The sequence below is a fragment of the Amblyomma americanum genome, chromosome 11 (genome assembly GCF_052857255.1).
Source record: "Amblyomma americanum isolate KBUSLIRL-KWMA chromosome 11, ASM5285725v1, whole genome shotgun sequence".
Classification (NCBI taxonomy): domain Eukaryota; kingdom Metazoa; phylum Arthropoda; class Arachnida; order Ixodida; family Ixodidae; genus Amblyomma; species Amblyomma americanum.
This window is the reverse complement of record NC_135507.1, coordinates 52,875,310-52,899,174: the sequence shown is the minus strand read 5'-3', so window position 1 is coordinate 52,899,174 and position 23,865 is coordinate 52,875,310. Positions and strand designations below refer to the sequence as shown.

General features: G+C 46.2%; 1 protein-coding gene across 1 annotated transcript in view; it reads left to right on the top strand.

Moving 5' to 3' along the window:
- LOC144109625 (phospholipid-transporting ATPase ABCA3-like) overlaps positions 1–23,865 on the top strand; it is a 93,732-nt gene that overhangs the window by 791 nt on the left and 69,076 nt on the right. Inside the window, exons 2-11 of the mRNA XM_077642443.1 lie at positions 2,477–2,692; positions 4,683–4,756; positions 5,577–5,726; positions 9,777–10,020; positions 11,944–12,138; positions 14,006–14,184; positions 15,078–15,206; positions 21,194–21,311; positions 22,899–23,053; positions 23,630–23,785. Of these exons, the coding sequence (XP_077498569.1) occupies positions 2,477–2,692; positions 4,683–4,756; positions 5,577–5,726; positions 9,777–10,020; positions 11,944–12,138; positions 14,006–14,184; positions 15,078–15,206; positions 21,194–21,311; positions 22,899–23,053; positions 23,630–23,785 (1,616 nt within the window). The remainder of the gene's footprint in view (positions 1–2,476; positions 2,693–4,682; positions 4,757–5,576; positions 5,727–9,776; positions 10,021–11,943; positions 12,139–14,005; positions 14,185–15,077; positions 15,207–21,193; positions 21,312–22,898; positions 23,054–23,629; positions 23,786–23,865) is intronic.

The window sequence follows — 23,865 nt, the reverse complement described above, 5'->3', positions numbered from 1 at the left end:
GAAACGCACTGCGACACATCGGATGACGTAGTGTGTCCCGGAAAGACACTTAACTACAGCGTATTCATGCAACACATAGAACGCGAGCTAAATAGACGTTGTGGTAGTACGCTGTCACTATACTTTGCCGCCGGCCGTCAAACGTGAACTTTGTGCGAAATGTTCACCCTTACGCTGCCCAGCGTGTGATCCTGCAATCACAGGTTCCTGAATTCGAGAAGCGTTCATAGCTATACGCTGCCCGCGCTGGCGAGGAGGTATTGCGATTGCTTCAGGGGCTGCGAGGACTGAAGTGTTTGTGGCGAGAAAAGCATCATCTGAATCTGAACTATGGTAAACGGGCTACTAATAACGCTCAACGTAATGCTGCATCCAACGCAGCCTAGCGCCGTAGACAGGCCCTGTGTTCTGGAAGTGCCTATACTTGTAAATGCCCCCTTCTGTCCACGCCGATCGGTTGGAGTCCCAAATGCGGAGCTGACGGCTGCGTGACGACTGCTGAGCCGTCCTTATTTTCTCATTTCCGCTGAAATCGCCCTTTCCCTTGCACAAATAATTGTAATGCATAAGTGAACGGCAGAAAACGCGGTTTGTTTGCTTTCATCTTGCATTAAAACGTTAGTAAGCAGGAGTAGGTCTAGTGTTTGATTGAAAAGTAGTGGAAGCTTCTAAGCAACAAATGCTGTCGGATAGGGCGCAGACGGCGTTTGACGCTTTTAGGCTGGAGAACTTGGCCAATTTGAAGCCACACGTATCTAGAGAACAATGAGCAGGATACAGCCCAAGACGATATGAGTGGCGTCGAAAAAGCCCGGGCTCTCTTGTCTCGAGATAAGCTTGAGAAGACTGAGCCTTAAAAGCGGTGCGATTCCAGCTGAACGTTTTGCTCCGGTCAAGAGGCTTTGTATTACGGCGCGCCAATGAGTATAGAAAACGTCAGCGCAAATTGCCAATAGGTTCCCGGTTTTGTTGCCTCAGCTGCTGCATTCCCTGGAAGACCACTATTTTGATCTAGTAAATCAACTCATTTCCATTAGGACACCTTTTTGAGATAATAAATAACAGAGCCGTTGCCGTGGTTTCGTCGTTACGGTTCTCGGTGGTGATCCGAAAGAAAGGGTTCTGTCACTGCGTTTCGATGGAGGCGAAATTCTAGAGACCCGTGTACTGTGCAATGTCAGTTCACCTTAAAGCAGCCCAGGTGGTCGAAATTGTCAGGAACCCTTCATTACAGCGTCCCTCATAGCTTGAGTCACTTTGGGACGCTACATAAAACACAAACCAAATGACAGGTGGAATTAAAGGGGGTTAGTGATTACGCGATCTGAATACCAAAACTCACGGTCTTACATAATCTCGATGACAGGCGATGGCTGTAACATCACGAGGAAGGCCGTTCCGGAGGGGGGGGGGGGGCGATGCCAGCGGAAACAGTAAGCTTGTAATCGTAGTGGTTCTAATAAGCCCTCTAGAGAGAAAGATAGCTGTATCTTCGAGCTGTATTAACAGAATTCACAGTGCAGTGGAATATGTATGCCAGTGGGCCTATGCACGGGATCTGATTGAGCCCACGTTTAACCACTTTCAGCACCAGGAAAGGCTGTCAGTGCCGCGACGAATTGAAATGTTTTAGTGGTAGGATTTGATTCAATGCTTTTACTGTAGTATTAAATGAGCAAACTGAATGAATAAGCCTTACTGACCAAATCCGCAATCATAAAAGTGTGTTCTGTAGATTAGTCTGATGTGAGTGCCAGATGGGAGGTACAGTCTTGGTCAAAAGTCTTGAGGCTAAAGGCTTTTCGTTTCATCCGCATAACAAAGCCATTACGGCACTAATAAAGACCGAATGACCTTGATATGCTAGCAGAAGGTTTCTTATTGTGGAATAGAAGCTTCCTGCTTTACTTGTGTTTTCAGTTATCAGCTACACGGGGCATTCTTGGAACATTCATTTCGCTGCAGAGCTGTCGCTTTGACTTTTGACCAAGACTGTAATAATAATAATAATAATAATAATAATAATAATAATAATAATAATAATAATAATAATAATAATAATAATAATAATAATTGGTTTTCTTGGGGAAAGGAAATGGCGCAGTATCTGTCTCATATAGGGTTGGACACCTGAACTGCGCCGTAAGAGAAGGAATAAAGGAGGGAGTGAAAGAAGAAAGAGGTGCCGTAGTGGAGGTCTCTGGAATAATTTCGACCACCTGGGTATCTTTAACGTGCACTGACATCTCACAGCACACGGGCGCCTTAGCGTTTTGCCTCCATAAAAACGCAGCCGCCGCTGTCGGGTTCGATCCCGGGAACTCCGGATCAGTAGCCGAGCGCCCTAACCACTGAGCCACCGCGGCGGGTTGACCAAGACTGCACGTAATCGGATTTTGACCTAATAAGCAAATAGAGAATGCACTTCCTATGAGTGCGCCATTTTCCGCAGCGATTGACTCTTTCCCACCCGCAGAGCTTATAAACTACACTGACGAGTACCACCTGGCGTTTGCGTGCTCGTTAGTCGAGTTCGAAGCCTGCGTCTACTTCATGGAAGGCAGGGAGAACGAACTCTCCTACCGGCTGCACTACTTTGAGAGCGACAGCCTGGGCGAGAAGGGCCTGGACATTGGCTTCCGCCACCCCGAGGAGTTCCACTACGAGCCAGAGATGGACCGGCCCCTCTGGGGTGAGTACGGATCGTCAAACCTGCTGCGGTTACTTGCGACGAAAACGGTATGGACACATCGGCTGTGGCACCAGGCATAAATAACAGTGCAGTGAGGAATGTGTCTATCTAATGTTACAGTATGAGATGTGAGAATTTTGGAGCGGGAGCTCCATTACGCCACGTTTCGCCAAGGTCATCGAGTGTTGCAGTTTGACCGCCTAGAGAGCAGGAGGAGCGCCGGAGGGGTGGTGTGGACGTCAGACCACGTGACTCTCCGCAACTGCAGCCTCCGACCGCGGCGCTCCGACCGCCGCTTCGACAGATGTGGTCACGTGATTATGCACGTGACTCGGCGTTCGCGGCGCCGCTCTCGCGTGCAGTTTCGCCATGAATGAGAGCGCGGCGGACAGTGTGCCTGCGAGGCGTTTCGAGCGTCTAACCAAGTATAGCGAAGTTTAATGGAGCTCTCGCTCCAACTAGGTTGAGGAGAGTTAAACCATTGCCAGTTTTTTTTATAGCGTTGTTTGTTGCCTCTGGGCATAAGGGGAGTTGGGAAGAAAAGATAATAGAAAGAAAAGAAAAGAGTGGGTGGGTGTTAAATAAAGCAGGAAAAATGTGCCGATCTAATGAAGGCGAGGAGGCATATGAAATTAGGCATATGGCCGTCGTTGGGGGAGTCAGATGGCACTTGATGACAAACCTACATGACTGCTGCCAATGGTCCCGGTGGCCCTTGAAGCAGCTATTGTAAGAGATCCTGTTTTAATCTCTAGGCAGTGTCTGCCCACGGTCACTAAATAGTCAAGGCGAGCCGAAGGCAGGTGAAATGTTTGGAGCAGAATGGTTAAAGCTTCCAATGTCTCCGCTTCGCCACGATGGAGGGAGATACGTTGTGGCATTTGATCGTACATGTAAGCATAATTCAAGCTCTGGTGCACCACTTAAAATGTAGACAAAACAAGCTACGTAGACAAATACGAGAGGGTGACTCATTTTCTTTTCCGAACGAATTCATTCGGAATTCTGCTACGTTGATCTGTCGTAATGTGAGTAGTATTCCTGCGAGACAGTGCTTTAGGTTATTTAGCGCAGTTTCTCGTAAACCCCACTGTTGCACCCGCATAATTTATTTTCTGCCGTCATGCGCAGTACGGAAAGGAATATGTCGTTCTCAGAAGAAATTGTCGTTCTAACAGGAGCACAGAATTGTTTACATTGGTTCGAGGCAGCCACCGGCCAAGACACGCAGGTACCTGCGCAGATACAAGCAAGGACGTGAAAAGTTAGCAAGCCCACAACGTCCATTCCTGTTTGCTTAGTTACCTGTTTCATAATGAACGAGCGACTCTCGCAAAAGTGCTCTCTTAAAGCACCGTCTAAGACACATTATCACTGCTGTGTACTATAGCATTGCGCCGACGTATACATATAGATCTAGCCGTGGCTGTCATATTCTGTCATATCAGACAGGACTGCAAAAATTGGCAGTGGTTAAACTTTGCTAACCTTGGAATTCAGCAAAAAGCAAGGACGCTTGCTAAGCGTCTGAGCCTTGTCCATGGTAGCTCCGCTACACGCTTGCGACAGCCGTTCTATATATACCCGCACGACCGCATGGCTATGACGTGGTATCACATGCTCTTACGACACACCCAGTGGATGTCATCACATGGCTTCACATCACCCCATCGGACGTTCTTAAGGTCAAAGGTCAATCCGAAGGTCACTCAATGTCAAAGGTCAGAGGTCAACTAAAGGTTATGGGTCAAGGGTTCGACACCATAACTGTACCACATATGGTTATACACGGCTATCCTTGGTTGGGCTGAAGGTCGTTCAAGGTCGTTGTGGATGCCTACCCGAAGAATGTTTTACCTAGCGTAGTAGAGCTTTTCGCTTCAATAAAGATAAGAAGCACGTGCTGAAGCCCTTCTTTCCACTGTTTGGTGTACCTATTATCTTGCCTCGAGATTCCTTAATAGAGAACTACATGTCTCTTGTGCTGTAGGTGCCGTCTACCGGGCTCAGACTGCTATCAACTCCGCCTTCATTGCGACCAAACACAAACCTGACGTGAACAATGTGAGTACATAACTACACAGGCTTTCATAAAGATCTCATAGAATCTGTGTGCAGTGCAAACGCAATTTTTAATGGATACGCTATAACGCAAAGAGAGAGCATGTGCAAGTGATTCAAGCCTCTCCGGACATCGTGTCAGGCTCTTTGGGATTTCACAGGGTTATAAAAAGTTTTGTTCTGTGTAAGCTGGGCTTAGACGCATTTATTGAGGGCAAGGGCGACGCGTTTTTCAGTGCATTTCTTGACATTTATCAGTCGAAAGAAAAAAAGGAAAAATAAGGAAGGGAGGGGGTGATTTTTGCGAATAAATTTTTCTTGTTAAAGAGAAGGGGCGCAAAGTGGTCGCACGCCCCCCACCCCAATAACCCCTTCAACCATCGAATCTTTCCTACTAAGTTTTCCATTATAAAAATGGCCTATAGACTGTCTATAGTCTTATTATATACTCTGTGGTCTTTTTATGAATACTTCCTTCTGCCTATTCATAGTCTATTGACAAAAGTTTACTAAAAGTGCATGCCCATAAATCTATAGATTGTCTATAGACTGTATACGGTTTGTATCGCCTATAAACTATTCTATAGAAAGTATAGTATTTATAGACAGAAGAGTGTGGACAATCTATACACTCTTGAGAATTTTTTAAGCGTGCAGTCACAAACGCGTTCTTGTTCACAAACAACTCCATTTAAATTTGTCCTTAAGCGCAGCTTCTGGACGATGCAGACTAACCCCTTGATTAGATATTAAGGCACGAGATTCCCAGTTGCTTCGGCTAGCGATAACCACTATTCTGACAAGGTGGGCGCTTTTCCTCCAGATCACCGTGAAGCCGTTCCCGACGCCCGAGTTCCCTCAGAACATAAAGCGGTACCGCTACGGCCTCTTCTGGCTCGTGGCGACCGTCTTCCTGCATCCCACGTGGAGGCTTCTGTGGAGGCTGTGTAACGAGAACACCAGCGGACTGAGGGTGAGCGACAGGGGGCAGTGAACGCCGCTGTTCTTTCCCGAGTAAACAGCTCGCTTTTTTTTAAACTCGGGAGGAGAGCAGGTTGTTGTTATCACTCCCTCTCTTACACCTTCCCTTACGGCGTGGTTGAGGTGTCCAACGATATATGAGATTCGAACCCGACCACGGCGGCTGCGTTTTTATGGAGGAAAAACGCTAAGGCGCCTGTGTGCTGTTCGATGTCAGCGCACGTTAAAGATCCCCAGGTGGTCGAAATTATTCCGGAGCCCTCCACAACGGCACCTCTTTCATCCTTTCCTCTTTCACTCCCTCCTTTATCCCTTCCCTTATTTCCTTTCCCCCAAAACATATTATTATTATTATTATTATTATTATTATTATTATTATTATTATTATTATTATTATTATTATTATTATTATTATTAATTTTATTATTATTATTATTATTATTATTATTATTATTATTATTATTATTATTATTATTATTATTATTATTATTATTATTATACAACGATATATGAGAAAGATACTGCGCCATTTCCTTTCCCCAAAAACCAATTATTATTATTATTAGAGCAGGTTGTTATGTAACGCGAGGCGAACGAACAAACTTAGCTCATAGCTCTTTCCGCGTGCTGCAACTGTTCGATCTTTGCGATCACACACTTGTGACTGAGTAACTTTTAGTAAAGCATAATAATCGGTTTTTGGGAAAAGGAAATGGCGCAGTATCTGTCTCATATATCACTGGACACCTGAACCGCGCCGTAAGGGAAGGGATAAAGGAGGGAGTGAAAGAAGAAAGGAAGAAAGAGGTGCCGTAGTGGATGGCTCCGGAATAATTTCGTCCACCTGGGGACTTTTAACGTGCACTGACATCGCGCAGCACACGGGCGCCTTAGCGTTTTGTCTCTATAAAAACGCAGCAGCCGCGGCCGGGTTCGAAACCGGGAACTTTGCATCAGTAGCCGAGCGCCCTAACCACTGAGCCACCGCGGCGGGTTTATTAAAGCAGCCGTTTATATTTTAGTGCGCTAGCGCTAACCCTGATAAAAATTCTTTATAGACACTCTATAGTCTTCCTATAGACTCTGCTGCCTTCCTATAGCTATTTCTTTTTATCTATTCATAATCTATAGACTGTCTAAAGACAAAAGTCTACTAAAAGTCTTTGGCCATAAATATAGATTGTTATAGACTGTCTATAGGATTTGCATTGCCTATAGACTGTTATATAGGGTTTATATATAGTCTATAGACTTTATAGACAGACATCTATGGACAGTCTGTAGACTGTCTAAAGAAGTTTTGATAATGAAATACAGCCACCCACCATTTCGCCAATGTGTGGCGATGCGAGTTGCTTAGGAAGAGCAACCTAGGTCTGACAAGTCCTGCCGGTGGCAGCACCTGCCATCGCAGGGCAGTTGCGCATCGCTTAATTGCTGCACCACTGGGCCAAGACTGCTGCGAAGACTCGCAGGGATGTATAAATGTAAAGCAGAAAATGACCAATTCCTTATACATCGGCATTAACCCATTAGCACTGTTGTGTGATAACCTGAATGGGGAGCTTACCTGCCCCCTCCAGTTTTATTGCGCTAGAACTAAGGCCACTAATCGTTGTCTGATGCCTGCTTTACCTTGAATACCGAGCTTCGAACCAAAGCTGATACCGATGTTCGTTAGCCAACCCACATATAGTTAGTTTTTGGCCTAACCACTCTAAATCGTCAACGATTTTTTTTACCATGCAATTTTTTCAACATTTTTCGTTCACTGCTGTACGGTTATAAGCATCAAATAACTCGGCTTATTTTCGGATAACTATTATATCATGCTCTCCAGCAACATATCTTCATCTCGTGTTTGCCCTTATTTGATCCTTTGTGTATATCTCTCAAAGAATACTCCTACTCAGTGGAGCCTGTGATGTGGTTGTATAAATATGTAAATATGTATCTAAATTAAAGTATTATCTGTTAATTGCATGAAGACCATGTAAATGCACAAAAGCATTACGACTTCATTTCAGGCGTTAAAGTTTACGATATGGGATAGTCATTGCGACCCTATTCTGGCCTCAACGGCTATCCATACTCTTCTGTACGCTTAAGAACATTGCGTTGCATCAGCGCATTGCATATTAATGCATATCCTAAAATGCAGTCGTCCCGTTTCTAGTAGAACTAACCCGATCGTCTCTAACTTGATATGAATTGTAGAGTTGCCTCTAGAAAGGCTGACAACTAAATTGGGTTTTGAATCTCTTTTTCCATATCAAAGCGAAGCTCAGTAATTGAAGCGAGAGCAGATGCTCGTTACAGATCAGAAATACGGGACAGGCACTCTCATTATATGTGAACGTGCTACGTCTTTTACGGAATACAATTAAGGGCTCAGTTATCATTTGCTCATCTCCTTTGCAGTGCCGTAGAGGTACGTAATGTGGTTTTTACTCTTTACAGTACCCTTCCCTCACGGCGCTGTTCCAGTACGCCCTTTTCTTTCCAATATAAAAAAGCCAGTAGTGAATTTCCGCCCATTACACGTGCTGAGCAGGAAACCCATATTTACACGCATTGCATCGAATACAGGTAGACCAGCACTGCTTGAAGCAGGAATGAAGTGGTATATGCGAATGGAAAGACCAAGTGGAATGGTACGGAAATAAATGCTGAAAGAAGACACATTCCCACTGCTTGTTTCGGCGTTCTTTGCACTTAAATAATAAAACGCCCGGTGTTTCACAAGAGATACGCTCAGTCTCCTAGTAGTTTCGCGCCATTTAGGAGACCTCTCCATCGGCTACACGCAGATGCCGAAACATTTGTTTTCTGTGTTGTGTCGAACGGGTGCATAGGCTTCACTGATGATCTAGCATAAGTTTCTACTTGTTTCTGAAGCCTGCAATCCGTGCTCAGGGAAGTCATGAAATTACCATTACAGCTGACAAGCATCGATATTAGTTTCAGTCCTGGAACTTCCTTGCGACATCTGGTAGGAGAAACGCGAACAGCTTCCTCGGATTCACGACGCCGGTGTACAGCGATTTTAGAGCGTTCGCTCTTATCAGCTCGTTGCTCAGTTCCGCGCCTTCATCGTCGTCGTCAGCGTCCGCAGCGCCACCTGCCACGGTTTTCAGGCGGCAAAGTGGAGAGAGCGAAATCTCTGCACTTATAGGAGGACAGAGCCGCCGTGGTGGCTCAGTGGTTATGGCGCAGGCTGCTGACCCGAAAGACGCGGGTTCGATCCCAGCCGCGGCGGTCGAATTTCGATGGAGGCGAAATTCTAGATGCCCATGTACTGTGCGATGTCAGTGCACGTTAAAGACCCTCAGGTGGTCGAAATTTCCGGAGCCATTCACTACGGCGTCCCTCATAGCCTGCGCATTGTGACGTTAAACCCCATAAACGAAACCAACTTATAGGAGAGAAAGGGGGAGGATAGAGGGTGTGAGGCGATGGGTGGCGGTTTGGGCGCCCGCCTCGGCTACGGAACGTGGTTGGTTTTAAACCCATCGAAACCCACGGCAGAGTATCACTGCAGTCACGGACAAATTCAGATCCCTTGTGAAACATTCGTTGCGAATAATCCTTCGTTGTCACACCACAGCTAACGCTCAATAATAATAATAATAATAATAATAATAATTGGTTTTGGGGGAAAGGAAATGGCGCAGTGTCTGTCCGTATATCGGTAGACACCTGAACCAGGCCGTAAGGGAAGGGATAAAGGAGGGAGTGAAAGAAGAAAGGAAGAAAGAGGTGCCGTAGTGGAGGGCTCCAAAATAATTTCGACCACCTGGGAATCTTTAACGTGCACTGACATCGCACAGAAGCACACCGGCGTCTTTGTGGTTCGCCTCCATCAAAACACGGCCGCCGCTGTCGGGTTCGAACGCGGGTACTACGGATCAGTAGCCGAGCGCTCTAACCACTGAGCCACCGCGGCGGGTAAAACATTCGCGTTACCACTCGCAGCCATCCTGTGACTATTTTCTACAAGTATCTCTGTGGTGACGCCTCCTCCCGTGGTGTTCGCACGCAGGAGTACCAGCTGCTGATGGGCCTCAACAACTGCTTCTACTGGACCGGCCACTTCCTCTGCGCCCTCTGCTTCTTCCTGGTGCACAGCGCCATCTGCGTCTACAGCACAGCTGTGCACAAGACGGTAGAAACCGGAGCCCCGTACCTGGACCGGACGGACCCTTTCCTCATTTTCGTAGTCTTCCTCGTCCTGAGCACGCAGCAGATACTGCTCACGATGACCATCAGCTGCATCTTCACTTCCGGTGAGTGACTCGTCATTTAGAATTCTTTCTTTTTAGAGCGAAAGCTCTACTACTACTCGTACAAAGCTGAAGGTCATGTGGCTGTGAAATTTGACCTTCAAACCAGGAGGAGCGGAGGCTTGGCTCTGACGTCATTCCACGTGACTCGCCACAGCTGCGCGCTTTGAACCGACGGCGCTCGCTCGCCTCGCAGCTGCCCAATCACGTGACTCGCCGCGCCTCGCCACAGCTGCGTATGCAGAGCCGATGGCACTCTCACCATACTGCCGGAAATCGCGTGACGCGCCTTACGCTATACAAAGGCGTGTGGCGTGTGCTTACCTTCGGGTGCTTACCTTAACAGAGCTTTCGCTCGTCTTGCTAGATTCAGCGGGGTTGAACCCCAAATAATATTTTGTTGCTTGAAAGCCGTACTCCTGTCCACGTGCACGAATGCAACAAAGTCTGGACGCATCCAATTTTTTGCAAGCCATGTTGTATGCACTTACACTGCCAGTGAAACTTCGCCGTTCGCGAGTGTCCGCATGAACTCATGTAGACAAATTGCAAGGCCGCGTCACGTTTTGTCAGTGATGACATGACCCCCTTATACATTTAAGGATGATCCGGCCTGCTATGGTCATGTCACCTAGTAACAGCCCATGGCGAAATTTTTGTAACATTGTCTGAACGTCCTTGTAACGTTTATGGTTTGGTGACCCACCTCGGTATTTCAGTGTGTGGGACGTTTTGTTACTCGTTAAGATGCCGCGGGCTCCGTCTTGATGGTCTTTTTCAGGTTGAGGCAAAATGCAAGCATGCCTCCGATGCTGATGCTTCGATGCAAGTTAAAAAGAACGCTGGATGGTTGAAATTAATCAGAAGCCCATCACTGGAGCGTGGTTGACAGTAGCTTCATTGGCTTCAGCCCTACTATTCCTTTCGGTGTGCCGTCCTTTCTTGCGCTACAGTTTCTCAGGTGAGAAACTCAATTGGATTACGTTTAAGGAGTAAGATTAGATTTTGATCCGTTGGATCTCCAACGAGCACGAAGCTCACAGTACGCCGCCATTCCATGCGTCTAGTATTGTATTCGTGGTATTGCGCATAGCAGCCGTGACGCCTTATCTTGTGCACCTTGGGCTCAAGCACCGTAGCAGGTGCATCAGGCGTACTTAGAAAAAATGCACAGGCTACAATCATTTCTTTATCAACCAGTTACGAGAAAATGATGGCGGCCTTGATGCGCGCTTGGTTGTAAAGTTATTTTAATTATGGGGCCCATTGTACAGCTGCTATATTCTTGGCATCGAATTTCAATAGTAGAATGGACCGTCAATCAAAAAATGACGAAAATAGCTCTGCAGTCTAGTCACGTGCAAAATTAAATGACCGGTATTTCAGTATGTTCGATTTTCTCAGCGCCGTATTGATGTGTTTGTACACGGCATTTCCGTGCAACTATAGTCGGATACAACTCAAGAACGTAGCGGCTTTTCCCCGTCAGGGAGCGGCGCCACAATGGAGTGAGGGGTCTGTCCTTGACCATGGAGGGAAGGGCCGGATTACCCCCTTTCATTTACCTCTCCCTGCTTTGTCACACTACCAGGGTCGGAGAATCGGCCGACGCAATTGGCTGGAAGGGCGTTCTCTGACGGGGTAAATCCGCTATGTTCTTAGATTGCATCCGACTATAGTTTGTTAAAATCATTCAACAAATTAATTAGTAAACTCACGCATAACGTGAGCTTCGAAATAGCAAGCGCTACGTAGCTCCCTGCTACTTGTACGCATAGTACAGCGCCCTTGCGGAACGGACAAGTCTGGCATCCTACGTACACCGTACGATGCTGCTACGTAAACTGACCGCCCTAAAGCATAGCATATGAACTCGCATCATGTAACGTCCGCGTCACAGTGGGTCGCACCCGATGGTCTTCACAGCTTATGCGGCGACGGTGTGTTCGGTGATCGTGTTCGTCGTGTTGCCCTTCTGGGTGCTGGACAGCCTGAGGGCCCTGGACACCCTGGCCGAGTTCGTCTTCGGGAGTCGCTTTTGGACGCTGGCGTCGTCAGTGCTGCCCACAGTGGCCGCCTACAACGTGCTCATCATATTGGGCATCCAGAACGACTTCGACGGTAAGATCTAGGGTTAGAGCATCCGTGCAGTTCTCAAGTATAGACCTTATGGCCGGGTAGCTTTTGAGGGTCAAACATTTCGCTGAGCAGAGTTACTGAGAGTCCATTGTGTCCCTACATTCCTCGGTTCCCTTTTGGCCCAGTGCAGATTGTTATCAAAAAGTTAGTATTGCACCTAGAATATGCAGTTTTAGGACCCACGTTGTTCTTCCGGAGCAACTTCTCGCACAGCTGGTGCGACGCTCCCGGAGTTAGTACCCGAGCTTACCCGAGCTCCCTCCCATTGGCTGCAGCTTGCGCGACGCTCTCCCGAACTTACCCGAGCATACCCGAGTTACTGCCGAGTAACCGAGTTGCAGAGTAACTCGGGTAAGCTCGGGTAAGTGTGCACACCTTCCGTCCGCACTTTCTGTTAACACTTTGTGTTGACGCCACGCATGAGCCAAGTAATGCTTTCGTATTAATAATGCCCTCTTCTTTCACGAGTAGTTATTTGTCAGTTCCAAATTATTATTAACTTGCTGTCGATTTCAGGTGACATTCTGCGGTCACACTTTGTTACTGCATATTTTTGTACGTAGTGAACAGAGTGGGAGGTTAACATATAATGTCATCAAGACTGCTTGAACGGCAATTTTCCGCGACCACAACTATTGCATGTAAAACCCTCCGCTTTTACAAGATTTCAGAGTAGCGCGCTTCACGCCTTCATAAGTTGCGAAGAAGTATGCATTCAGAGGGGTTTTGGTTTTTGGAGTTCTCAGGAGGCACACCAGAGTCACGAACCAAGTTGTTGAGGACGACATTAATCGCGCGAGCCTAAAAAAATCTAGACTGTCTGCTATCGACATTTCCGAATATTTCGCCCTACTGTCAGGCTCTACAGTAACTCCATATATTGTGAGTCGCTAGGGGCAATGTGCTGAAATAAACGACAAGAGCCCAGCTCCAAACCCGCGCACCATTGAAAAGAATTTGGTTTCCAGTATGATGTAGGTAAAGGACCTGGCGTGGATAGGCGTCGAATGAAAAAGAGTGATTTCATTAGACGCATGTCATGCGGGATGATGGAATTCGCTTTATACGTCACCACAAACTTAATTTATATGAACCTCGTCATAGACTGTCCACGTTAAACCACAGAGGCGGGAACGTTTCGGCACGGGGATGATTCTCCTCTCGTGGAGTTTGTCTCCTAGCTTGACCAAATTCAAGGTGCCGTGGCAGAAAAGGTTTATCAGGGCAATCATGAAAAGGGTAAGCTTCCATAGGCATGCAAGAATCTGGGACCTGGATGCCTGTTTCAACAGGGAACCGACCCAAACCACTCTTCTACACGCTTGTGAAAAATTTGGTGAAGAAGGGGGTGATGGATCATACAGTGTGGCCAAGGCACTCTGCTAAGGATATTTCAATACATCTCTAGATAAGCATCACACCTCGTCTGAGGGGCAAAAAAAGCGGGTTCCGTCGAGCAGAACGTCAACTGCTGCTGGAGTGGGAAATTGGTCACGTGACCAACCACGTGACGAACCACGTGATCAGCCTCGGCGCCGCGCCGCCGGCAGCTGCTCCGCACCACGTGACCAGCCACGTGACAGCGTGGCGGCGCCGCCACGCTGAAGGCTCGAAATGCTATCGTAATGCAGCTATCGCTACAAATTCATATTATACCGACACCTTCACGCAGCGCAGAAAGCAGTTCTTCAGTAAATTTGCTGTAGGAACAAATTGCAACCTAATAGTATGAAAAGTATTTGTTGCTAATAATTTCAAGAAACCTTGATATCATCTTTTCGTTCGCTACCGTGTAACACTACATCCATTCGTGTCCTTCCGTGCTTTAAACGTCCTTCGCCTCCTGCAGATGGTGCAACGTGGAGAAAAACTCTACAAATCACCCTTGGTGTGGTGAATGTCACAGTGCTAGACATCTGGGTCGTCTGCGGCGTTGTCACAGTAATAATGGTCCTGCTCATCGGCTACCTTTCCAACGTCCTGCCGTGGAACACGGCCATACCGCTGGACCCTCTTTACCTCTTGCAGGTAAATTTACTGCCAAGCCGCCGCGGTGGCTCAGTGGTTGAAGTGCTCGGCTGCTGACCCGAAAGACGCGGTTCCGATCCCGGCCGCGGCTGTCGAATTTCGATGGAGCCGAAAGCTAGAGGCCCGTGTACTGTGCGATGTTAATGCACGTTAAAGAACCCCAGGTGGTCGAAATTTCCGGGAAATTTCCGGATTCAAAAAATCAGAACTGCAAAAAGAAGCACCGAACTAAGTTCGTTGAATGTACGCAGTCCATCGTCTACAGCATCCCTTTGAAATGTGGAAAGAGTTATGTAGGGCAAAGCGGTAGATGTTTGAATGACCACCTCTGAGAACACTGCAATAATGTGTCTGAACGGCGAGGAGGGTTCCTGGACGCTCACTGCAGAAAATATAAGAACAGTAATGATGACAGCGATTCTGATGAAGATTTTGTGTGTCGGCCTGTGTACAAAGATTGTTCTGTGATTGCCAAACACCGTTGCCAACTAGCTCGAGAGATAGTAGAGGCTGAATTGATAGACCGGTTGGGTGAGTCCTGCGTGGCCAAGTCATCTATTGCTCTAACTAACAAAGAGCTGTTATATTTGAGACAACATTTGACTCCTACTGCGCATGCGTGATGATTGCCTGGTTTTGCTATAAATACTGGTCCGAATTTCGAAATAAACCTGTTGCAAGTCAGCGCTCGTGTGTTCCATGTCATTCTTTCTTGTGTCCTTGTCTGTATTTGCGCTCAACATTTCCATTATGAATCACCAATATGCCCAGTCTGCCACCTTAGCCAGAAATAGCTTAGACTGTTTGAAATATCCGGGCAAAAGTACATTTCTGTGACTCTACCCATGATCGGGGCAGATTGATTACGATTCACAAAACTCAACTCTTTGCAGCCGACGTACTGGCGGCCGCCCCAAGAGAAGGACAGACGTCGAACCATTATTCCGGGCTACTACGACCCACGCTTCCAGCCTGCGCCGTACGGCGCGCTAACAGCTCTCCACATCCAAGACCTCTCTGTGGTAAGCTGGAGGTTTTCTACCGGACGTAACCCAACCACATTTACTTAGCACACGCCTCCACCTCCCACGAGGCTTTCAACATTAAAAAATTCTGCGGTAATTTGCAAGATGCACGCCAATTATTTTTACGCTGTCGTAACTAGTCTGAAGCATTTAATAAGACTGATTTTGCAGCGCGCAATAAAATTACGTCATCAGTATAGAAATCTTGTCGCAGCATCTCATCCCCCTTTACGTATCTCACCCGACTTTCTATGTTTTTCTTAAGATATCCCCATTGAGTTACGCGATGTTTGCTACTGGTGGTCGATAGATGGCGCTAGTCAATGTCCATGAAAACGGGTTTTCCACCTAAAAAACCCTTTCTGGACAAGTTGTTAACCCCTGTATTTTGCACCATTGGCTAAATGACTTCGAGTGTCGGCTAAATCGAGCATGGAAATAGAGATTTCAAGAGAGTGATGCTATTTTTTTTCTGTGTTCATGTTCCCTTTGACTGATGGCGAAACGAACTAAGATGTGGTTGTGAGCGACGCGTGCCAATGGGGCCCCGGAATAGGGGCTCCACCTAGTATTGTGAGGGGAAGGGACCAATAGGGCCCCAACCCAATCACCTCTCTGCAACCAATTATTGGTCAAAAATTGTTTTTCACCACCACCTTGCCCTTTCCCATACAACCAGTCTCCGTGGCCATTCTACGTATCAGGGAAAGCAACCTATGAAATAGAAGCGCGGTTGTGTCCTGTCAGAATAAAAAAAAAATTCCAGCGGTTGTAATCGTCGGATGAAGTTACTGCAGCCAGCTCACGTCATACCTTCCTAAATTACGGTGTATGCACCTAAGCTTCTTACAATGCGACTTAAAAGGTAGCGCACACCTAGTGAATATGTTACGTTAGAACTAGGCGGATAATTTAGAGCATAAAACAGGAAGTAATCAAAAAGCTAACATCCCACCTGACATTCCTAATGTTCGAAACATGGCCAGTATCAACGTACCGATGGTATAAAAAACTGGTGTTGTGGAAACACTTCTAGTGTTAGTCCCGTCATGTAATTCTTCCGTGGTCTTTCTTACGTCCTTGGTCATATTGCTAAGAACCAGGTTTCAGCTCATGTTACATTCTGAATTAGAATATTTGCTTCGAAACGCCGTCCCATCTTTAAACTAATCTCCTTGCTTGTTTTTAACGCTATTGCTATCATTAAAAGCAAAAACGTCTTGCGTATGCTGAGGCAGCAACGTACTCCATGATGCTTAGGACAAAACAGAAAATCACTGAGAAAAACATGGACACAATCTGACGTTAGTGCCTGTGTTTTTTTTTTTCTCAATGCGAATCATTATATGGCTAAGTCCTGTCAGAAAAACGTGTAAGCAAAATTTGTCGGCACGAAAACTCGCTCCATATGAATTAATGTGAAAAAGTTTAATGGGTAATACATTAATGAGTGTGTAATATGAAGTGGTGACACTGAACATTGTAATTAGTCAATTAATTGAATTGATTTAATGATGTAAATCATCAGAGCGTCACTTCGAACGGAAGTTCGAAGCGTCGTTTTGTGTGAATGTGTTGGTTAAAAAAATAATTAGTGTGTAAAAAAACGTGTAACTTAAATTTACTTCAAGAAATAGTAATAAATAATTAATTTAATTAATGCAATTGTCAAGGTCTTGGCCAGACAAGTTGCAGCATGTGAGTGATAAAAATAAACATGTAATTACCTAATTAATGTCATTGAATAATGCTACTGTCAAGTCACATGCTAACTTGCAACAGGGGTTCGGACCGATGACATAAGCACCTTCAGTTGCATGCTTTAAGGCGCGGTTGAGGTGTCCACTGATATGTCGACGTCTGAGAGCTACTGCGCCCTTTCCTCAAAGCACATGCTTTCGCATTCCTCCCTTTTGCGGCAGTAAAGTTGTAACCACCACCCTCCACGTAAGCAGACTTAAGAGCGCTCAGAATTTTTTTTCTTGGTTTTTTGGTGCACTTTATTTTGGGTTTCCAGGTCAATATACAAAGCGGGGTGAAGTCGTTACCCTTGCTTCGCCTGTCCCAGCTGACTATGAAGTTGAATGTTTTGAGACGACGCTTCTCGGTTCTACTAAACAAACAAAATCCTCCCTAAACTTCTTCGCAGACCATTACGAAAGCCGATTTCTTTGCTTTGAAACGTGAGGCACTTCCATATATTTATCCACAAGTATATCACAATTCTATTGTCACGTAGTGGTGATGGCACTCCATCCGTTCGAAGGAGCAAGAACAAACGTTAAAACCCTTTTCGGTGCTTTGAAAGGCGCAACAAAAGTTGAAATTTTCATTATGCAAATGCGGAATGATAAAAACAACTCCTCCAATAAACATCCACTGACCTATTGCTTTCGTAGCACAATGAAAAAAACAAATTAAAATATAATAAAATCGCTCTGCATGACTGCGCCGAAGCAAAGTTTTCACAGCTTTCGATATCTAAAGTATAGAAAACACACTATAGTTACAAGAGTGTAGTGCCCAATTCTGAAACAAAGAAATGTTAAACTTCATTAGTGCGCTACTCAAGGCTACGAACGACAAAGGACGCAAGAAACCACGCACACAGAGAGGGCGAAAACTATCAGCCGATTTTATAGCGCGGGAAACACAATCTATATGAACGGCTAAAAGGAAGAAAAAAACATTTACAGAACAAACAATCATTGTGGCGTCAGGTTGCTGGGTTAGCTTTCTTTTTAGTATGGGCATGCGCGGCGGTTCTGGTTCATGTCCTTGTTAAGAAGTCGACTTCTCGCTTCGTCAACGTGACTGACGGGTCGCTTACGCACGTGTCTTCATTCTCCGACATCATGCAAAAGGCTTCAAACAGCTGCCTTTTCATCTTATCCTGCAACCGAAGGATGACAGTAGTGTTGTCAAAAAATGGTTCGCCCTTGTGACATCTGGAGCAGTGAGTCGCACGGTTGCCTGGCGCCGTTAACAAGCCGTATAACCTGTGATGCTCCCGGAGCTGTTCATTCAAGCATCGTCACGTGCTGCCGACGCATGCCGGACCACGTCACAGCGGAATTTTATAAATCACTCCGGAAGAGCAAGGCACGAACTTTGTCACGTACTTTACACCACATGTGATCTCACGGCTTCGTGGTTTTGAGTTGTTTACCTTAGCACACAAACCCTTGAGTTTATTTGGTGCAGGAAACACTACTGCGACATCATGCCGTTCAGCAACTTCCTTTAGCGTATGGAAGACGACGTGTACATAAGGCGAAACCACTGGCCGCTTATCTTTTTCTCTTTTTTTAGTTCTCTGCTTTCCTTTCACGACTGTCCTGAGGACGCCGTCGGCAACTGAAACTAGCATTTGCGTTTAGTAGCCCGCTGCTTTCAGCCGTTCAGCTTGCTGGTTGATACTGTCACTGACCTGGTGAGGAGAGAACTTTTTCACTGCCTTAGTGAAACAAGAGGTCGCGATGCCACACTTGACAAGCTTCGAGTGCGCTGAGTCGAATGGCAAAAGTCCCTTCTCGCTTCTGCATTTGAAGGACCAACATAAGTGTGGCCCTCTTGAGATGGAAGTGCACAGGTACTACAGTCTTCCTTCCTTCGGGACTTCATGCGTGAACTCGAAATCGGGATGCGCTCTTCCAAACTGGTCCATCGTGGCGCGTATGATGTCTTCCGTCACGCACCCATCACCAGCGCAAATTAAAAAATCATCTACATATCTGAAACATTTAACCTCCCCAAGGGGCTTCAAGGTCTCATAAGCTGCCGGTCTCCTCTGGCCAAGTACAGATCGCAAAGCACTGGCGCTATGCAACTGCCGATACATATTCCATCTTTCTGGACGGACAGTTCGCCGGCGAATTCGATGAACAAAGATGAGAGGTATGTTGCGATGAGAGCCACAAACTCCGACGTAATCGCCATCACTTTCAGTCATGACTTTCACTGCTCCATGCTCATTTATAGCTTCCTCCACAACTTCAAGCATTTGCTCCTGTGGCACGTTGTAGAATAAATCTTTGACATGTATGGAGAAGCAGTAAAGTTTAAGCTCTTCCTGTAGAGAAGCGATTATGTCGTCCGAATTACGGATTAGGAAGGGGTCCTTCACTGGCAGCATATGCAGGTTCTTTTGCAGGAAGACTACGAGTATCCTTTGCAACGTACCTCTATCTTCCACAACCGTTCTGAGGGGATTACCTTGCTTGTGTGTCTTTAGCGAGAAGCAAACCTTTAAGCATAGACCCTTGCTTTCCATCATGTTCTCAGCAAGCATCTTTAGGCCCATTGACTTGCAAAGCTGTTGTGCCTGCTTTCGGGTGGACTTTTTCCATTTTTCGTTAAGGTTCTCTTCTCTCTTGAAGTTCTTCAGAATTGCCTCTACGGCTTTTTAGTCGTACCGTCCTGCTGCAATGAGAGCAAACTTTCCTGTTATGTTCGACATCACAAGCTTCATGTCGTTTTCCCGAAGGAAGGTCACTGCTTTTCCTGGGGCCAAGCGAGAAGTTCTAGTAGTGGTTTGCTTTGCAACGCACTTTAAAGCCTCCAATTTCCATACCTCCTTTTATTCCTTTTCGGCTTTGTTGGCTATTGCATGGGACATGCATAAGAGGTCAAGTGGCATTGCTAAATGCTGGGCAGCGTACTTCGGCCCCCTTCTCAAGGTCTCAAAGACATCATACACGCCATGATGGACCAGTTTGGAAGAACGCATCCCGGACTCGAGTTGACGCTTGAAGCCCCGAAGGAAGGAAGACTGTAGCACCTGGACATTTCCATCTCAGGAGGTCCACACTTACGTTCGTCCTTCAAATGCAGAAACGAGAAAGGATTTTTGCTGTTCGACTCAGCGCACTCAAAGCTTGTCAAGTGTGGCATCGCGACCTCTTGTTTCACTCACGCAGTGAAAAAGTCTTGTCCTCCACAAGTGAGTGACAGTATCAACCCGCAAGCTGAACGGCTGAAAGCAGCAGCCTACCTAACGCAAATGCTAGTTTCAGTTGCCGACGGCGTCCTCAGGATAGTCGTGAAAGGAAAGCAAAGAATTAAAAAAAAAGAAAGATAAGCGGCCAGTGGTCTCGCCTTATGTGCGCGTCGTCTCCCATAGGCCAAAGGAACTAGCTGAACGGCATGATGTCGCAGTAGTGTTTCCTGCACCAAATAAACTCAAGGCTTTGTGTGCAAAGGTAAACAACCCAAAACCAAGAAGCCGTGAGATTACGTGTTGTGCAAAGCACGTGACAAAGTTCGTGCCTTGCTCTTCCGGAGTGGTTTATAAAATTCCTCTGTCATGTGGTCGGACATGCGTCGGCCTGAAGTGATGATGCTTGAGTGAACGGCTCCGTGAGCATCGCAGGTTATACGGCTTGTTAACAGCGCCAGGCAACCTTGCGATTCACTGCCCTAGATGCGATAAGTGCGAATCATTTTTTCGCAACACTACTGTCAGCCTTCCGTCGCAGGATAAGATGAAAAGGCAACTGTTTGAAGTTTTTTTCATGATGTCAGAGAATGAAGACACATGCGTGAATGACCCGTCAGTCACGTTTACGAAGTGAGAACTCGACTTCTTAATAAGGACATGAAAAAACTCAAAACCGCCGAATATGCACATCCTTAAAAAGAGCTAACTCAGCAACCCGACGCCACCATGTTTGTTCTTTAAATTTTTTTTAATCTTTCACATAAAATGTTTCCCGCACAATAAAATTAGTTGGTAGTTTGCGCCCTGTCTGTGTGTGTGGTTTCTTGCGTCCAGAGTTGTTTGTACCTATGAGTAGCGCACTAATGAAGTTAAATATAACCCAACTATAGGCCCATTCGCAGCTGCACTTAAAGAAATCTTGCTACCTGTAGCACACTTTCAGCAAATCTACGAGGTCTTTGTATTGCAATGATAGCACCGCATGAAAGGGTTGGGACGCCGGAATCCCCTAACTGGGCGGTATGTTGCAATCTTTTATTCGCAGTGCTACGGCAACAACGAAGCGCTGAAGCAGGTCACCCTGCAAACTTACCACAAGCAGGCGACCGTGCTGGTGGGACGCAATGGCGCCGGAAAGACAACACTTCTCAACGTCATCGCTGGTGAGTATGGCGTACGACCTGAGCGAGGCTGCGGGGGCGAATTCATCTAACTTCTGATTAAACTAAGCAGAGTTCCTTGCGCAGACTGTAGCTGCTAATAACTTAACCAGGAAGGGTATGGCGCCAGACAAACTTTCGTGGTGTCTTAATGAGGCGATCTTTCGCTTCACCTAAAAAAGAAAACAAAAACGATTGTTGAAGCCATCGCGCGTTACCCTAATACTCTATAGAATGTTACAGTACGACGACGAAGGGGCAAACGCTCTTGAAGGAGTCCTTCGTGCCGGTGGCGTCGACCTAGTGTCAAGACACCGATATATTCCTTGTAAATAGCATCTTTTTATAAATAACATTTACGTGTAATAATAAGTATGTAACACTTTTGCGCGCATCAATTTCACTGGCTTTTTCTTATCAGATTAAAGTAGCGACGCTGGCCAACTTAGTGCTGCGATATTGCCGTACTATATTGCCTATAGAACCACCGAGCATTTAACAAGTCAGACTGAGAAGTGTGTCGTCCCCTGCCGCCTTGAAAGCCCAGTGTTGCCCACGAACACTCGACACATTGTCATTGGCTTACGGGCGAACATAAGAATTCACCATCCGCGCTCACTCTAAGATGACCACGTGACGCAAGAGTGGTGGTGGCACTGTTTTTTTCTTTACCACGTATACATGCATACCCTTTAATTATATGCGTTACTGCTTATTTGTTACGGGGCGCTGTATGTTAATACTTGTCGTAACATGCCAGTCAGTGGTAATTGCATTTTTTTACATTTGTTTCCCCTCTTAATTCCTTATGAAATTCACAGCAGAGGCAAACATATACCATCCAGGTTTTTAAGGGAAAACAACCGTTCATATTTAAAACTATGGTTTTTTCGGTAAAGAGTAGTGCACCGAAGTGTTACCAGTGTTTTCGGGTGTCAAGAAACAGGCGAAGTAAGTTAACTAATAAAGTGATTAACTAAATTGTAATAGTTATCTTTTTAACCATTAAATATAGGCACCTGATTCCAATTAGAGATTTGTTACCAGCCGTTAGTAATAGCCATATCAGTTTTTAGCAATGCATTAAAACAGATGCCTATACCGTAGAAGTTCTCTTGTTATTACTAAATGCTGCTATTAATTATTAATACTATTAATTATTATTATTATTAATGGTTCTGTGCATTTTCCTTACTCACAGTGTTAATTTTGTAAAGGATTCTATTACTGTTTTTGTTGCCCATTCGTAAGCAATGTATTTCCTATCTTTAGTGCTTTATGTTTTCTACTGCTGTAGTTCTGCTTGCTGGCTTTAGTTGAAGCTATGTTTATTTTTATGCATTAGTGCTCTGCCTACCGCTGCTGCCGTCAGACAGGGTTTGAGACCCGTAAAGTTGCTACGAGCAACTAATTCCTTCAATCCCCCATAAATAGTATGTTTACCGAAATAAACTTCGTTCAATTCAATTCAAAATAAGGCTATATAACTTTGGTGGCAGCGCCAGTGTGAGCCGCGTCGAAAGGTGGTATACATGCAGCGACGTGGATCGCAGTTTTCCCTATAGTAACGGCGGTCGTTAACTTATGCAGGCCTGCAGAAGCCGACCTCTGGTGTCGTGAAAATCTACGAGCGGGACGTGGCCACCCATAAGAACGTGGCCCGCGTTTTCCTGAGCTACTGTCCGCAGCATGACCTTTTCTTTCCCGACATGACCGTCTGGGAGCACCTGCTCTACTTCGGCGTGGTGAGATCGCAAACGAGAGCCCTATGGCGGGATCCTTTTTCACAATACCACTTCGCACATGTACGCCTCTTCTGCTTCAGCTCCATCGGTACAGTGTACCGCAACATGAAATGCAACCGCGTGCTCCTATACTGCTCATACGCAGTTCATGTTAGTGACAGGCTCAGGCGTGAGATGGCAGCAGCTGTCAAGCGTGCGCATACGCGCGCGAAAACACACTCACACACTCACACTCACACACACACTCACACACTCACACTCACACACTCACACTCACACTCACACACATACACACCACTTCGCAGGCACAGCTGGCTCCTCGTGGAACCAGATCGCGCCTGAGCTTCCAATCAGTGTTTGTCTTACACCAGTAGCAGAAAAATTTCCGTCATTCCCCAGAGGGTGCCACATATTGTGAATAAAGGTCATTCTGTGCCATCCTGTGCTCCGCACCTACTAGCAGATTACTACAACAACAATGTCGTGGGGCCGTTAGTGAAAAGAACGGAGACGATTTCAACGAACCGACTTCATGTTCTTTGAAAAATGCGCTGCTTTCTGCACGTGCAAAACCAGCTCAAGCGGCTGCCACGTGCTTCGCTGAGGGCCGCCGCTGAGGAAGCCCTGGTCATAGCCAGCATGGAGAATTACGCCAGGACCCTCGCCGCAGACCTCAAGAGGCAACACAAGAAGAGGCTCAGCATCGCCATCGCTGTCATTTCTAAGCCAATGGTTTGTGTCCTAAAGACCTGTATGATTTATCCCTTCTATCACCGTGTTACTACGCAATCTGGGCTTCGTTTTGTTGCGAA